Below are 17023 nucleotides of genomic sequence, written 5' to 3' on the forward strand. Positions count from 1 at the left end.
TTTGTTTTGATCAGGGGTCCAGCTGCCTGCACCACTGATGCTGTGATTAATGGCATGTGGGTCTCAGCATGGATGGCTTTGTTATGAAATGAGAATTGGTTGTTAGTAAAACCTGCTATATATTAAAGTATATTTCTTGTGGATTTTATTTGAGATAAACATACAACTAATACGTAGAAGATAGAGTAAAAAGAGAGAGAAAATATGTTTTTCACTGAATATAGATCTAGTTAGTAGCTTAGAAATGTTCAGAATTCTTCCGAAATTATTTTTATCCAAAATATAGGGTTTTTATATGAAGCATGGGCACCACCCACTTTTCCAGGCTTGAACAGAAATATAAAATTATGTTTTGATAGTCAAGTCTTGTACTATATTCACTAGCCCTGCCATCTGTTATTTCATAGAGAGGCTCATGTGTAGTTTCATTTTTACAACAACCATATAATCACATTTTAACCTAATTAATTTTACTTGACATAGTCCACACCATTTACAAATTTGAAAATGGTGCACTAAAAGTCTGCCTAGCTATAAGTTGTCCAATGAGCAAAAGACATTTACCTCTATTTTGGACTCCAGTCAGAACATCTCTGAGGTTGACCCTCATATTGATGATTTTGAAAGCGATGCTAATGTGCAGGGATTATGCATGGCTCATAAAGAGATAGAAATGCATCAGAGTGAGCTTAAATGTGGAGCTCAACTAAACTCTCATTTGCTCAAAGCCCTGTTTTGCCTGTTTTGAAAGTAAAGAATGAAATACAGCTTTTATATAGCTTTTTGTATAGAATACAGTATGTAAAATATGTAAAATATTACATTTAGGAAAGCATAAGTCGTAATAATGACGTTTATTTTTGACAGAAGAGAAGGTTTGTTCATTTAATAGTGAAAGTCATTCTAACTATGCAAATCTGATTGATTTAAATATCACAGTAACTGTTTTGTCCAGTATAGTCTTACTATATAATATTACATGGCATGTAAATATTTACTTTTCAACATTTATTATTATTTATATATTTCCTTACTTTGCATTTTCTTTACCCACATATATTTAAGAAGAAATATGTGTAGTTATAGTCAATGAAAGCAAGCCCGAATCCAATATGATATTATATGAAATGTGTAATGTCATCAAAAACACTCACAAAAATATGTTGTTAAATATTAAGGATGAAGGATGTTGTTGTTGTTGTTGAAAGATCCAAGGTCTTTGCACATTTGTGTAAATAAGTTAAATTGAATCTGTTCTCCTGTAACATTTAAACCTCTCATGGCCATCTCTCAGATATGATCTGTTTTTCCTAGATATTTGCGATTTTTTGGAGCACTTTCCAGCCTGTTGCGTTGCTGGAGCAGAACCCTGTGGTTGCACGTACTGTTCCATAAATGGTTTCCATGTTCTCATGCGGCTCCAGTAGTGAATGTTATTGCTGAAAGTTGGCGTTTGAGTGAAGTTCAGTGGCCAGATGCCAGATCTGGAGTTCATATATTATGAACGGCTCCAGACTTGGCTCAGGCCCAACCCTGGCAACATTCAGCTTGTTTGACACGCAGTATGTATCAACACTCGTAAAGAGGGTGCAGCCAGAGAGTGTCGTAATGTCAGAGATGATGTGAGTAGGTCGGTCAAACTCCTCTTCAAAAAATTTGCATATTGTAGAATTACTCTACTCTGTGATTTCACTTGGCAGACCAAGATCTATAAAAGAGTTTAGAGCCATAGCCAAAGGTTTAGGACAGCTGTTTTTGTTAGCATAATGTGAAATAAAACACAGCAAAAATATGCTGCTTTCACTTTAAAAATAAAATAATAATATTAAATGAAATAAGAAATAGTAATTATATTCATCAGTTTAAAACAGTTAATGTATATATCTTTTTTTAATTAAATCATTCAGCGTTAAAATTCCTGTCTGTACAAACTTTAATAGCATTTTGAATTTATTTTTCAGCATGTTCAAATGTTTTGGTGTTTGCGAGCTTTTAACTGTGAAAGCCTTTATGACTACAGATAAACTCAAGGGCTGATATGACAAATTGACCATACAAATAACATCTTTAAGGTCACAGTTTCATTCTTGAATTGAAATGTTATGACTTTTTGTTATTTTGTTTATTGTGTTTATTGGACACAAGTACTGCACTACTGCCATGGAGCCTAGGAAATAACCACAAAATTGGGCTTTTCTTCAAAGTCTTATCTGGGCTTTGTCACTGATTCCAATCATAATACCAGAAAGTTTTTTTTCTTTCACCATCAAAAAGCAAGCCATTTTAATGATATTTTAATGTTTAGCAGTAATACTGATTCAATACGTTCTGATTCTACTCACAATCTCTTGATTTGATTCTGAAATGACTGAATATCAGTTCATTTGTAAATATTTCATTACAATATTGCAGTATATTTTAAAGCAGATCAGATTTATTAAATGTTTAAAACTGTGATGATGGAAATATGTTTTTGTTTATCTAAAATGAAAAGGTAAAACAGGTATAACAATATACTCTACAATATTCTGTCTATAAAAATGATCAGATATTATTCAATTAAGCTGTTGTCGGTTACGGCCAATAAGTGAACTGATCTCAGCATCTGCAGACTGTTCTTAACCTGCAACAACCTTCTTTGTTCATCTGTTTCAGTCTCAATCTCCTCGTGTCCTTCTTGTCCTTGTTACTTGAAAGCTAATTAACCACCTGTGGGTTTTAAAGATACCAGGCTTTGACTGTTGAGATGAGTTCATTTTTCTTATTGTATGATTTGTGTACAGTATCGTTCATAAGTTTGGGGTCAGCAAGATTTATTTATTTATTATATTTTTTCTTTTTTCTTTTTTTAAATAATACTTTTATCCAGCAAGGACACTTTAAATTGATCAAAAATTACAGTAAAGACTTTTACATTGTTAAGTAAATGTTGTTGTTGTTGTTTTCAATGTTTTTCTGGTGTTTAACAGTTTGCATGAAAATATTGAGCAGCACAACCGCTTAATCTAGATTCCAGCATCAACAAACAAAATAAATCAGACTCCCTTGCATTTATTTATTTATGAAATAATAAGAAACTTTTGTTTACTGTAGGTATCTTAGGTTTTCGACCATATGCCTTGTGTCTCCCTATTTAGTGGTTGTGTCAGCCAACCTGATGCCAGAATGCACTTATTCAGCGTTTTTTGGCCTATTTTTTTTTTTTAACACAAATGTGTATAGAGACAAAGGATTTTCAAACAGATAAATGTCTTAACCTCTGAATGAAAGATCATTTGTTCATGGTCATCAGAGACCATGCAACAACAACCTTATTCCAACCTCTCCAGTTTCTTAACAAGAGCTGTCAGCACAATTTAAAAAAAAAAATATTTCTTTGATGTCCCTAGAAATTTCAGTTTATTAAAGACAGACTTTCTCTTGAATTGATCCAGTGTGAAAGCCTATGATGATCAGTTTTTCAGTTGTTTTGTATAAAAGATACAAGTGCTCCCACATACTTGGGTGTGATAATAAATAATTATTTCAGAATGAAAATTCTTTTAAGATTTTACTGTTGTTTACAAAGGTTCTACTTGACCAAGGAAGTAATACTGGTTCAACTACTTAAAGGGATAGTTCACCCAAAAATTAAATGTACCCACCCTCATGTTGTTTCAAACCTGTATTTCTTAGATATTATGAAGAATGTTGGTAACCAAACAGTTTTGGTGCCCATTAGCTGGTGCCGATTGAATGGACAAAAAACACTTAGACATTTTCAAAATGTGTTAATTTACGTTTCAAAGAAGAAAGTAAGCCATGCAAGTTTGGACTGACACGAGAGTGAAGAAGCCTGTTGTGAAGACACCAGAATCCTAAGTTGGGGTACAACATATGCTGGTCATTTCAACAGCATATAAAGTTATGATGACAGACAGGGTCAGCACACCTGGACAAAAGTTTGCTGGAGTTCCTGTAGAGAATGTTATTCCAAAACAGATGGAAGTGTGTCATGACCGTTTGTATTAAATGAGACATCTGGTCCTCATCTGAAGTGCTTTGCTCTCTTTAGAGTTCTTTGGAGTTCTGAATGTGTCTGTGTCGGGGTACCTGTATGTGTGCAGTTTAGTGTTGTAGTTTATGTCCTTACTAACTCTCTCATATGTCTTTTTTCATTCCTGTAGTACTCTTACCCAGTGTGGGAAGACTTCATTGCAAAGGCCACAAAACTACACTCCCAGCTAAGGTAATTTAACACTTCAGAAGTCTTTTATTAGTTATTTCTTTCATCATTTCGGAGATATTGATACTTGCCTTAGGCCTTGTTCCAAATGTCACCCTCAACCCATGCAGTCTACCTGTGCAGTCTACATTTTGCTGCATAGGCTGTTGGGTAATAGTCTGCATCAGTATGGGATCGACAAAAGGCTGGATGAGCACCCTTCTGAATCCTAAAATAACAAATGAGACACCCTCGGGTCTCATGGATTTCACTGCGTCAAATTCACTTCAAGTTCATGTCAAGCGCTTCATTCGGGACAGGACCTTAATCTGCATTCTCAAGATGTGAATCAGATTGATTTTCAGCAGTCCTGTCACTGTTTCTAATCAGCACTGGCGCTGATAACTATAAATGTTTTGCTGTTTACTCCCTCACAGAACCACAGTGTTGGCGGCTGCAGCGGTTCTTGATGCTTTTCAGAAGGTGGCAGACATGGCAACCAATACGAGAGGTACATTTAAAATGTTGAGATCGCATGATCAACAGTTTTTGGGTTGCAGAAGGTTGTTGACTCTTGGGTGACTATAATAAAAATTTGCATACTCAAATTGCACAATTTCATCCCTGTATACGCCTTTGGAAGGAAGTTGGAAGTGGGGCTGCGTGATTTGGAGAAGAAAATGTGATTTTTCTGCTAAATTGCAATTTTGACTTAAAATGGGATAAAAAAAAACTAATAATAATTACTGCCACTGCTACTACTACTACTAAAAAATAAAAACATTTAAATGTTAAATACAAAATGAGTATTTAAGAAAAATAATGTAATAATAATTTCAGCTGTAAAATTATAATACAAATATTAATTCAAAATGACAAATATAAAATGACAAATATAATAGAAAAATTATATTTATCTTAGCTTCTCTTTTGATAAGTGCTTCTTATTACAAGTGTAGGAATATGGTTGGCACATGTTGCATTTCTATGTTAAAACCACCTGAACTCGAGATGGAGTTTGTGTGGAGCAGCATTTACTGCAAATCAAGATGCTCTGAGTTGTTCACGTGTAAACACAGTGTCGCACTTTAGTCTGAAACACGAAGCACATATATTTATTTAATTAATTCACAGCCTTTGTGACTTTTTGGATTAATCATGCAGCTCTAGTTTACTTTCTTATGATTACATCAGAAAGGTCACTTTGAGTTTGGTCTGATAACTAGGAAATGGCTTGAGAGTCATATTTCATCATAGTTTAATTCTGCTTCTAGCTGGCTGCTATTGAATCTCTGAAACCGAATCCTTCCTGTGCCATTAAAATCCTCTAGTTACTGCCTGCAGGGACCAGACAAGGCCAAACAAATCTAGTCTTCATCAACACGGTTAAAGGATGTGGGTCAGGCATAGCTTTCGGCCTAGAGCTGAATTACTCATTTGTATCTGTCTTGTAAATTGCACCATATGTACACAAGCACTGAATGCACTGGATATTTACATCCCGTGTAGTGTACGTGGGTTTGTGTGTATTAGCGCCAACCAGCTACAGTAGACAAAGGGACCGGTTGCTATTGGCTACCAAAATCTAAAAGGTTACAGCACTTGTACAGGAACTACAGTACCTAGAGACCAGACAGACATAAAAATCTTTGGTTTTAAATATCTACTTAGTGTGGGAGAGAAATTATGATGGAATAGTTTATTTTACACATCAGTTAATGAACTATAATACTGGTCTGTGCTGGTTAGACAGGCTTAATCAGGGCAATGATCCTGTCCAATATCTATTTTTTAGATAAATATAATTTTTTTTCAATATATACATAAATTGTTTTTTTGTTAAACAAAAAAGTTATGCCATATATATATTATAAAAATACATTTTGTATTACATTACATTTACAAAAATACATTTAAAAAAAATACAATAATGTATTTTCTTACCATTTTAAAGTTCAAATTGGGCATTTGAAGGTTTTAACTATTTTCTAAAATGTATGTTTCCTTAAGCCACAAATATATATATTTTTTTTTTTTATTTTGGCCCTGAATAACATTAAAGAATAGTGTAGGTGGCATAACTTTTTTATCCTGCATAACTTTTAGCAAGTAATGCATTTCAATATTGCTCTACTCCATAAAAAAGTAACTAATTGTGTTACTTAGTTGCTTTTTATGGTAAGTAATGCATTATGTTACTTTTGCATTACTTTTTGTCACCTGGGCTGAGCTGGGTTTGCTTATTTGTTTTTTAATAACAAAAAACCCAAAGTTATATTATTGGCAACTGTAAAAGCCCTTTCACACCGAAAGTGAAATTAATAAGCCTCAGGATGAAGGAAGTGCCTCTGCCTCTGCACCTCACTCCCACTTTCTCTCAACACGGGGACAAGAGAGCTGTCCGTGAATAAATGGGAAAACAAAGCAATTTGAGTTACTTATTAAAAAAAGTCATTCAGATATTTCATGGTAAATTTAAAAGTAATGCATTACTTTACTAGTTACTTAGGGAAAGTAATCTGATTAGGGAACTTGCGTTACTTGTAATGCGTTACCCCCAACATTGATATAAGCACACTTGCAGTGATAAGAAATTTAGAGACAGAAACAATATAGAGTCTATAGAGACAGACTATATCACGTTTAGTTTTGTATCAGTCTAGTAAAGGCTAATGCAAAGTCTTTACCCAAAAACACAGCCACCCATCCACCTTCACCCTTCTGCCCAGTTCAGAATCATTACCAGATGCCAGTGAACCAGATTGATTCCATTTGTCCTGCGGGGTGTGCTTTGTTCTGCTCAGGACTCCAAACATACAGCATTGCCATAAATTAGTTCAGTGAACTGTCAATACTTTTAGTGGATAGCTGTCACTGGAGCATTTTCACCTCTGACCCTGTCTGGCTGTTTTTTATCACTTTGCGTTGATATAAAAGTTGCAAGTAGTTACGCTATACAGTACACTATAGTGTATCAAAGGAACTTTGGGTAATGTCCTATTTTTAATAAAAGAATTCATTACCAGATTCTTACTTACTTACTTATATATTTATTTTTTTGTGATGCCCTTGTTTTTTTTTTCTCCTCCAGTAGCGCCACACTGAAATGATATCCACTCTACACCAATGAGAGGGCAGTATATAATCCCTGGTATTAAGTGTCAGCAACAGTAGGCATGCGTTCTCTTTGAATTAGGGACAGGCTGGGGGCACTGGCACAGCTGGATATCTCACTAAAACAGTGACATCAGACGGATTCTCATCTCACCAGCTTCCAGTGACACACATTCTTCCCCCCCATCACCCCAGTTAGCAGGCCCGTAATCGCACACACTTGGGACAGTCACATTAACTAACAAGCACAGCCTTTCAGTGGCCTGAATGTTTAAAGTGTTTGAATGGAAGTTTTACTTTGTTTATGTAGGTATCTTAAAAAAACAATGAACAACAATTGGTTCATGTTCATAAAAAAATATAATATAATATAATATATGATATAATGTAATATAATATAATATAATATACTACAGCATTTTACAAATCTAATTATTATTGTTCTATTCTAGATTAATGCTAATTATATTATATTACATTATATTATATAAACGTTATAATGTAATAATAATAATAAATTAAATCATAATATAATTAAAAATACAAACATACTATTGTTCATTGTTAATTCATGTTTATTCATAATACATTAGTATTAATGTTAATTTATACATCTTTAAATGACAGTATATGCATCACTATATGTAGAAATGCTGTGATTGAACATTAGGAACATTAACAAATTTACAACCTTGTTGCAACCTTCATGATTGCCTGGATGTCTCAGTTTTGAGCAGTATTACTCTCTCTCTCATACCTTTCTCTTCTATTATGACTCCCGCCTTTGATAGCAAAGGAGTCCAGCAGTCTGGCTTGTTTATGATCTTTATAGTCATGGCGTCATGGTCAGCGTTTTTTATAGAGCAGATGTGGGCAGTCTATTAGTGCATGTGTTAGACAGGCGTGGAAGTGTTTGATGTCTGTGTTTGACTTGCATTTGGATGTCTGGCCTCCAAAAATAACAGCATTTGCTTACATTCACTTCCAGTGATGAATGCTAGAGGAGGGATGTTTACTGGAACACAAGTCAAATGTAATGATACATGCTTTTGTTCATCTAGATCTTTATTAACACATCTAAGTCAATGTGTTTATATGATGTCAGTGCTTGCACTATGCATTGCACCAACCCATAGTGATTTAGTTGTGTAAGTGTATAGTTAGTCCCGCAGGTAATTTCTTATGTTGTGAGAGATGCACCATGGGAGATGGTCACAAACCTCTCTGTCATGGGATCGGAGTGAGGTGTGTTTTAATGATGGCTCTTGGGTCTGTATGTATTTGTGTTTTCCATCTATGCTGATGACAGGCTCTTCTCAGTGTATGTATACTGTATGAGTGTGTATGTCTATACATGGAAGGAGCTTGGAAGTGATTTCGTAATGTGTAATCCTCTTTACCTTGTTCTGACACACAGACTGAGTTTGTGCATGTTAGTGCGAGTGTGTGTCAGTGGGACGCAGTGGGCTGCTAATCTTCCCTGCAGCTCTGGACTGGCAGATGGCATGTATCCGTGCCAGCCATCTGGAGTGTGGGGCATGGGCAAGAATTTGCCTTACTTGGCACCGGAGATTAAACCGTCAGATTCACACTTGCTACATTTCACCCATTTCTATTAACTTACCTTTTTATCAGGTCTGTGGGTCACCAAACAGCTCCCAACTGATTTATTAAGCACTTAGGGAGGTTATATGTGGCCTTAAATTAGACTTGATGTGTTTACATTGTATATTGGTGTAATATAGATTTATCCTATTACTATAACATATATAATAAAATAATGCTGTATACATATTAACAGGTAGCATAAAGATGGATTCTGAACCTCAGATTACCATAATTCAGTAACAAAATGTACTTTGGATTTTGGACATAGTCACGTGGAATTGCCATGTTTTTTTGAACATGTACCATGGCAACACCAGGTTTTTTGGATATTTATCAATGGCTTACCATGAATTTTTGTTTTTGGACATGTAACATGCCAGTACCATGGTTTTGTCAACATGGTGTCATGGTATTATCTGAGACATCTGAGATGGTAATACCATGGTTTTATTGACATGATGATTCAGTACCATGGTATCGACCATGACAATGTTATTTTATGATGATATTATTTATCCATGATGGCATTATTTTCAATACTGCAAAGTATTTATCAATGGGTTACCATTGTTTTTTTGTTTTTATATATGTATTGTGCCAATATGGTTTTGTTAACGTGGTGCTGTGGTACAGCTATGGTTTTTGGGCATCTGAGATGATAATACTATGGTTTTATTGACATGTATCATGGTCCATGAAAATGGTAATGATTCAGTATACCATCAATGACGGTATTATTTTTCAATACTGCTATGAGGGGAAGCTTTAAAATTAGACAAAATGAAGAACCAACAGTTTTTAAAGGGGTCATATGATGCTGCTAAAAAGAACATTATTTTGTGTATTTGGTGTTAACTTCTGCTTTTCATTATTTGTCTTTAGTAAAATCAAGCACACATTTTATATCCTTGAGTGCCTCTTATAACAGTCTTTACCACAAATATTATTCACAATGGAGAGGAAACCTGGAGTGCATTTAGAATCTTCCAGAATCAACACATTTAGCGTGGAATCAGTTACGTTCAGTTGTTGAAGCCAAGCACAGACGCTTGAAAACAATATAAAGTATTAAAAGAACAGAACACTATGTTCTACATCCTAATGAAAAGAGAACTGACACTGAAAAAAAGGGGGGAAAAACATTTTTAAAAATCCTGAAAAAATGTTTCATTAAGAAATGTTTCTTGAGCACCAAATCAGCATATTAGAATGATTTCATTACCATTAAATAGGTTCAAAATCCAAATGTGTCCCAGTACCCCCCAGAAATACTTCAGGATCACATAAGTCGGATTGGGAATCACTGATGTAAAGGAAAAGAAGATGACGAATAGCAGTCAGGGGAAAGTAACTGATGTTATCTTGAACTCACGCCTGACTGAACTACTGTCACCCTTAATAGAGAGACAGATGGACAGAGAGAAAGGGAGAGAGACAGACAGAGAGGAGGGGTCCATATTATGTCTGTTTTAGTCAAATGTGTGAGTGTGTTTTTGCTGAAGCTAGAATGTGAAGCACATCTGGTGAGGAGGACTGCGGAGTATTTTTAGCAGCAGTGCTCTGTCCCCCAGACTGGAAGTCTTAGAGGCTGTAAACACACATGCACACACTCACACTAAGCCATACACACGTGGGCATCCTTAATGTCCCCTCCTCATGCCAGAGAGAGTCCTGGGAAGACTAGAGTAATTGAGAACAGATAGAGTTAAGGCAGTGGGCCAAACTCAGCTTTGCTGTCACTGGTCTTCCTGTCTCTGTCTCTGTCTGTCGTTTCACGTAACTCGTGCTAAACTGAACATGTGAGAGCATTTTTTTTTACATTGAGTCCTTCTTTGAGTGTTTATTAGTCTGCTGGTTTATTAGATCATTATGTAGGCTAACCCTCAACTTTCTTCAGGCAGGCTTTCTTCAGAAAAAACGTGAGTTTGCAGCTATAAACGTGAGAAGAGGGAAAGAGCTGTGCATGTGTTTGTTTTTACTCATGTGCATTTATGTTTGAGGTTACCGTTGGGTTGCGTGGAAGTGTTTACATGAGGAATTGTGTATGTCAGCACTTCATGTTCTCTGTGATCCCACACTATAGTGGCCCCAAAGAGATATTTCTTAAATGTAAAGTGAATCCTCACTGGTAACCCACTTTTCTAATGGTGCATTTCCAAGTGAAACTAGATATTCAGTGAGAAAAAATGTAGGGCAAGACTTCATTTTATCCATCAAGACTTGATTGGAGAGTCCCCATTTGATACCAGAATGGAGCCGGACCAAATGTGAGTTTACTAAAACAATGCCTACACTGGAAAAAAAGTGAAACAAACATGTTGTTTATTCAAAGTGTATTTTTATATTGGTCTAATCGAAAATCATGGTTTCTGGTTTAAACCTGTTTTGTTCCATTTGTCTAAAAGCAAATAACAGTCCCAACAGAAAAACAATTTAAATAAACAATGTTGTTTAAATAGTATTTTCGTTTGACCCTAGAGTGTTGATGTGCAGAACACTTTCTGGCTAGCTTTACTGACTGCAGAAATTATTGTAGGTTTTATTCATTTTTGGTGTTTTTTTAGTGCATAACAGAAAATATGATACATATTTAAATTAAAAAGACATCACAATAAACATTAATGTCTTTCAAACTTTATTTATAGTAAGTAAACCAAATTAAACGTTGACTAACAAATGTTTTAGTGTTATTTTATAGCTAATTTAGTTTATGGTGAAATTAAGTTGTAAAAAGTAAGAAAGAAATATTATACTGACTTACATTAAATAATATTTTGGCTTATGTATAGTATAGTATGGTCTTTATAATAAATAATATTTTTACTTTGTATGCATGTTTTTGTCTTTGAGAAAATGTTATTAATATTAAAATATGAAAATAGGATTAATATTAAATTAAAATTTAAGGTTTAAACCAAACCATAAATATAATTTGAGAAAAAACTAATATATTTGGCTGTAACAAATTTAGTATTTTTTAAGTTGGTCCAAAGTATCACTTTTTTTTTCAGTGTAAATAGCTAACATTATAGTGCAGCCTAAGTGACATTAGTGGAAAATGAAAGTCTTTTCAGTGGAAAATCAAACTGTTGCTGTGCCAGCCATTCACAGACTCTGTTTAGAGTGGCTGCCAACTACTTCTGCACCTGCACACATTTCCATTCAGAGAGAGAAAGGGTACACGTGAGAGTCGGAGACCCATGGAAACTACTTCTCAGTTCAGATGGATGTGAAGGCTGTTAATTTATCAAATATTTTGACTGAAATAATGTTAAGGTCACGTTCAGTTTCTATGTCAAGGTGGCTAGAACAAAATATTTTTTGTGAAGACAACAAATAATTTTTCTCATCTCCCACCACTTGTAATCACAAAACAATTATTTTAAAAGTGAACATGGATTCAAATTTGATCTTAATGCATATTCTTGGTGTTATTGTCAACAATTAATCCATGCATGTTATAGTTATGCAATAAGACCTAAAATAAAATTAAACGATTTTCATTCTCAGATGAGGTCTCCAAGATCAAAGTCAAAGTGAAAATTTTGTCATCATTTACTCACCTTCATGTTGTTCCAAACCTGTATGTCTTACTTCTGCAGAACATAAAAGAATATATTTTGAAAAAATGCCTCTGTTTCTTGTTCATATAGTGAAAGTCAAATGTTGTTTTTTCATTGTATGAACAAAAACAGTTATTTGAAACATGAGGTTGAGTAAATGATGATAAAGTCTTCATATTTGGAATGGATGCACTATCCCTTTAAACAGTTGCTGATCACATGAGCAGTTCCTCAAGGGTTCACAGATCTGCTAAATAGCTTCCCAGTCGTGGGCAGGTGTTGGAGGCAGTGAGAGTCTGGCTGAATGGAGCATCTGAAGCCTCTGGGTCACATGATCTGAAGGAAGGCTGTGGGAGTCGCCAGTGTCCGGTCAGGGTGGGAGGCCAGGGGACTCCTGGATACAGGAAGTCTGTGAACGCTTTCAGGATGGAGCTGTCAGCTGATCCCTCAAAGGAAGGGAAGAGGATGCTGGCAGGTGTGTGAGTGTGTTTGTGTAGCATATCATTCCGACTGTAGCGATGACGTCGGGAAGGTCTGTTTTTGAAATAAAAAAGCGTTCGCTTTTGAGCGAAAGTGCAGCTGTGAACTTTGCACTGAGCCAAGCAAATAGATATGCGTGTGTGTGTGTGTGTGTGTGTGTACACAGATCAACTCAGGAACAGCTCTGTTAAGTCTCAACACCAGTAGCATTGAACTTGATTTGACTTGCCAAAGGCCTTTGAGAATATGATGTGAGACATGTATGCTCTTGGACAAGCACACTGTGTACTGACAGTGGGCCTTTCTCTCAGACAGACACTATGAGATGGACCTGTGGGTAAGAGCCAAATGGCACACAGGGATTTTTTTTTTGGATTCAGATGGCTGATCTTTAACCTTCCTTTCCTCTAACTGTCACCTGGTTTGGCCACCATTCAATCTGTCCCACCAATGAAAACTGCATTTGCTCCAGTTTGAAAGAAGGAAAACAACTTGTCATATGAGCATAGGTGCTTTTTATTATGCTGATTTGATATCATATATCAATAGCAAAAAAATATCATAATATCATATATCAATGTATATGTCATACGGTATATGTCAAATGGATTACATTTGAAGCAGGGTTATTATCATTAACTAAAACCATAAAAAAAAATTTCATTACTTGAAATAAACATTTATTGAAATAGACCTATATATATATATATATATATATATATATATTTAAAAAAATAATAAGAAGAATAAAAATGACAAAAACACAACAAAATTACTAAAGAATTAACTCAGAAAATGAAATCAGAAAATGTAAAAATAATATCTACTTCAAACTATTAACAAAAACTATAATAGTATATCATTATCAATGATACTAAAATAACACTGGTGTGAAGAACTCAAAAATCTTCAAATCTTTGTACTTTACTCATATTTGAAGTCTCAAAAGAACTGACGTGCCTCTTTGCAATGAACTCTCATGTAGGAGGCTGTTTGTTTTGAAGGTTTTCAGTAGCCGTGTGTGTATGTGTGTTGTTGTGTGTATTTGTGTGGTTTATAGGAGGGCAGGTTATTGCCGGCCTCTCCCATTCTCTCCTGTAATAATGGTGTTTAGGAAACATGAGCAGACAGGAAAGGCAGATATAGAGTGGAAGAATGGAGGGATATCCCTTTACCGAGTTCCTTCCTTTTCCCTTTGGACCTGGCTGGATGGGAAGATGGAGTGCTGTTCTTCTGGGCTGCTCCTATGTCTTATTGCACACACACACACACACACAAATTTATTTTTGGTGTACAAAAACACTATATGACGTATTAACTTCTTTTAAAACCTTGTGAAATTGACAGTCAGTTTTCATTTGGGCTGTGATCTGAGAGACGGTTCATTTTCAGACCGTTTTTTTTTTTTTTATAGGATATTTGATATTTGGTTCCGTTAACAGTTCTCACACATTACACCAATGCTGCACTAAAATACTCTGATGGAATTTGCTGCCATGCTTATTCAAAGGTACCCCCCAAGTCTGTAGTCTGATTCCCGAACAAATGACTCTAATGAGCCTGTTCTTTTAAGTGAATGAAAAATATACAGCTCAACCAGTGTAGCGTGATTCTTAAACAAATTACTCTAATGAGCCGGTTCTTTTTAGTGAATCAAAAATATACAGCTCAACCAGTGTATTGTGATTCTTAAACAAATGACTCTAATGAGTCGGTTCTTTTTAGTGAATAAGAAACATACAGCAACGCAACCAGTGTAGTCCAATTCCCAAACAAATGACTCTAATGGACTGCATTGATTCTGATTGCATCATGTATTGGACTGCATTGATTCTGCCTCTAAAAAGACTGTGAAAAGTCATCTGTGCAATCACATCTTTTGTAAGATTTAAAAAAAAAAAAAAGTGTTTTATATTCATAATCATCTTAATATTTGGCAATAAAAATGCATTTATTTTTTCCACATATTAAAATAATCATTAGAGGAACATAACCTGAATCATTGAGTAGAAAACTGCAATTACCAGAATAATTTAGTTCTTTATGTTTCCCATCCCTAGTTATCATAATCAATCAGATGTTCCCTTATATCCACTGGCCCCTTGAACTCTGTAAGTGAAGACTTTGTCCCTCTAGCCTTTGTAACCTACTGGCCCTCATACCGACAGAGTTCAATTTCATCAGATCTGGCTGTGAGATTGGGGGAAATCTTGGCTAAGCTGGTTGTGTTAAGGACCAAGCAGGCTAGGCTTTATAGCTTAAGACCCCACTTTAATTACACTTGGCTGGAGAGGAAAGTTGACACCGCTAAGTAATTGTGTTCAAGGTCACCAAGCGAGTGAGCACTTCTTGATGGATCAGAGCCATTCAGTTTGGCAAGTGTTCAATTTGTGATCTTTGAAGTTTTGTCTCTTGTGAATATGGTGCAATTATCTTGCATTTATTACTGACTAAGCACATAATTTTTCCCTTTTATAGGCCTGAATTTGTGTTTCTGATTAGGTTGCCCCCTTGTGGTCATTTTTTATATGTGCTATTAAAATCTATATGTGGACAAATTTGTCTAATGTTTTCAAAAATATTGACTCATGCTGCTTATCAACACTCAAGTTGTTACACTCAGGCTACAGAATGTTCATATTTGATATTTACCTCTTCTTTTAACATTCATTTGTCTTGTTGTCAGGTGCCACCAGGGATATCGGCTCCGCTTTGACCCGGATGTGCATGCGACATCGCAGCATCGAGGCCAAACTGCGCCACTTCACCAAGTGAGTGATCGACCCATCCATGGCGTGATTACTTCATGCTTTGCTCCCCGCCAGTCAGACGGCACAGACAGGATTTTATGTCTGTGCCAAGCATTGATTTTCCACTGTGGAGATAAGCAAACATCCATAGATCAATCAGCCTGCTCTAAGGCTTTAATGTGTTGTCTTCAGAGAGACCAAATTAGCTCACAGCTCACGGATTTCAAATGCTGACCTTAAAGAAATAGTTTACCAAACAATGAACATTTTCTTATATCATACTCACCCTCATTTCATTCCAAACTACTCATATGATTTTCTTTATTTTGTGGAACACAAAAGGAGATATCAGGCAAAATCTTGTGTGTGTGTGTGTGTGTGTGTTTATACACTACTGGTCAAAATTTCGAGTAATTGACATTTTTTTCATGTTTTTGAAAGAAGTCTCTTATGCTAATCAAGGCTGCATTTATTTGTTAAGCAGTAATACTGCGAAATATTACAATTTAAAAGACCTGTTTTCTATTTTAATATATTTTAAAATGTAATCTGTTTCTATGATGGCAGAGCTGAATTTTCAGCAGCCATTATTCCTGTCTTCAATGTCATTCATCAATCTAATATGCTGATTTGATGCTAAAGAGATATTTATTATTATCAATGTTGAAAACAGTTTTTGCTTCTTAATATTTTTGTGTAAGCCATGATACACTACCATTTAAATGTTGGGTTGAGTTATTTTTTCAAATAAATTCTGTTCTTTTGATCTTTCAATTCATCAAAGAATCCCGAAAAAAAAAAATGTTTAATGGTTTCTGCAAAAATATTAATCAGCAAAAACTGTTTTCAACATTGATAATAATAAATATCTTTTGAGTATCAAATTTTTCAGCACTGAAAATAAATATGAACCATTATTAATAATTGAGCATCAAATTATGCTTTGCCAAAACAGAAATTAATTGCATTTTAAACTATATTAAACCGTCATACTAAATATTGATATTATATATATATATATATATATTTGTTCTTCTTTAAATAATACCGTGATGTTGGATGACCCTTTTAAATGCTGTATTATGTCTGTTGTTTAGTTTTTTGCCATTTTTAAATTTACACTCAGTGCTCTAATGGAACAAATGATTGCCCCACTCCAAGACAAGATAGAAGAGTGTAAGAAAACAGCCCAGCTGCTTGATAAAGACCATGGGTGCGTCCGAAATCGCATAGTGCTTAGTAGGTACTACATTTGAATTTGAACGTACTACTCGACCGTTAAAAAAGTACGTTCTATATAGTAT

The 17023-nt window shown here is 35.0% G+C and overlaps 1 protein-coding gene across 1 annotated transcript in view; it reads left to right on the forward strand.

The window, feature by feature from the left end:
- Positions 1-3909: 3909 nt before the first annotated feature.
- LOC107748775 (MTSS1-like protein) overlaps positions 3910-17023 on the forward strand; it is a 21469-nt gene continuing 8355 nt past the window's right edge. The window contains exons 1-4 of the mRNA XM_016563719.1: positions 3910-3987; positions 4167-4228; positions 4642-4715; positions 15656-15740. Of these exons, the coding sequence (XP_016419205.1) occupies positions 3910-3987; positions 4167-4228; positions 4642-4715; positions 15656-15740 (299 nt within the window). The remainder of the gene's footprint in view (positions 3988-4166; positions 4229-4641; positions 4716-15655; positions 15741-17023) is intronic.

This window comes from Sinocyclocheilus rhinocerous, unplaced genomic scaffold (genome assembly GCF_001515625.1).
Source record: "Sinocyclocheilus rhinocerous isolate Xijiao unplaced genomic scaffold, SAMN03320098_v1.1 scaffold3305, whole genome shotgun sequence".
Classification (NCBI taxonomy): domain Eukaryota; kingdom Metazoa; phylum Chordata; class Actinopteri; order Cypriniformes; family Cyprinidae; genus Sinocyclocheilus; species Sinocyclocheilus rhinocerous.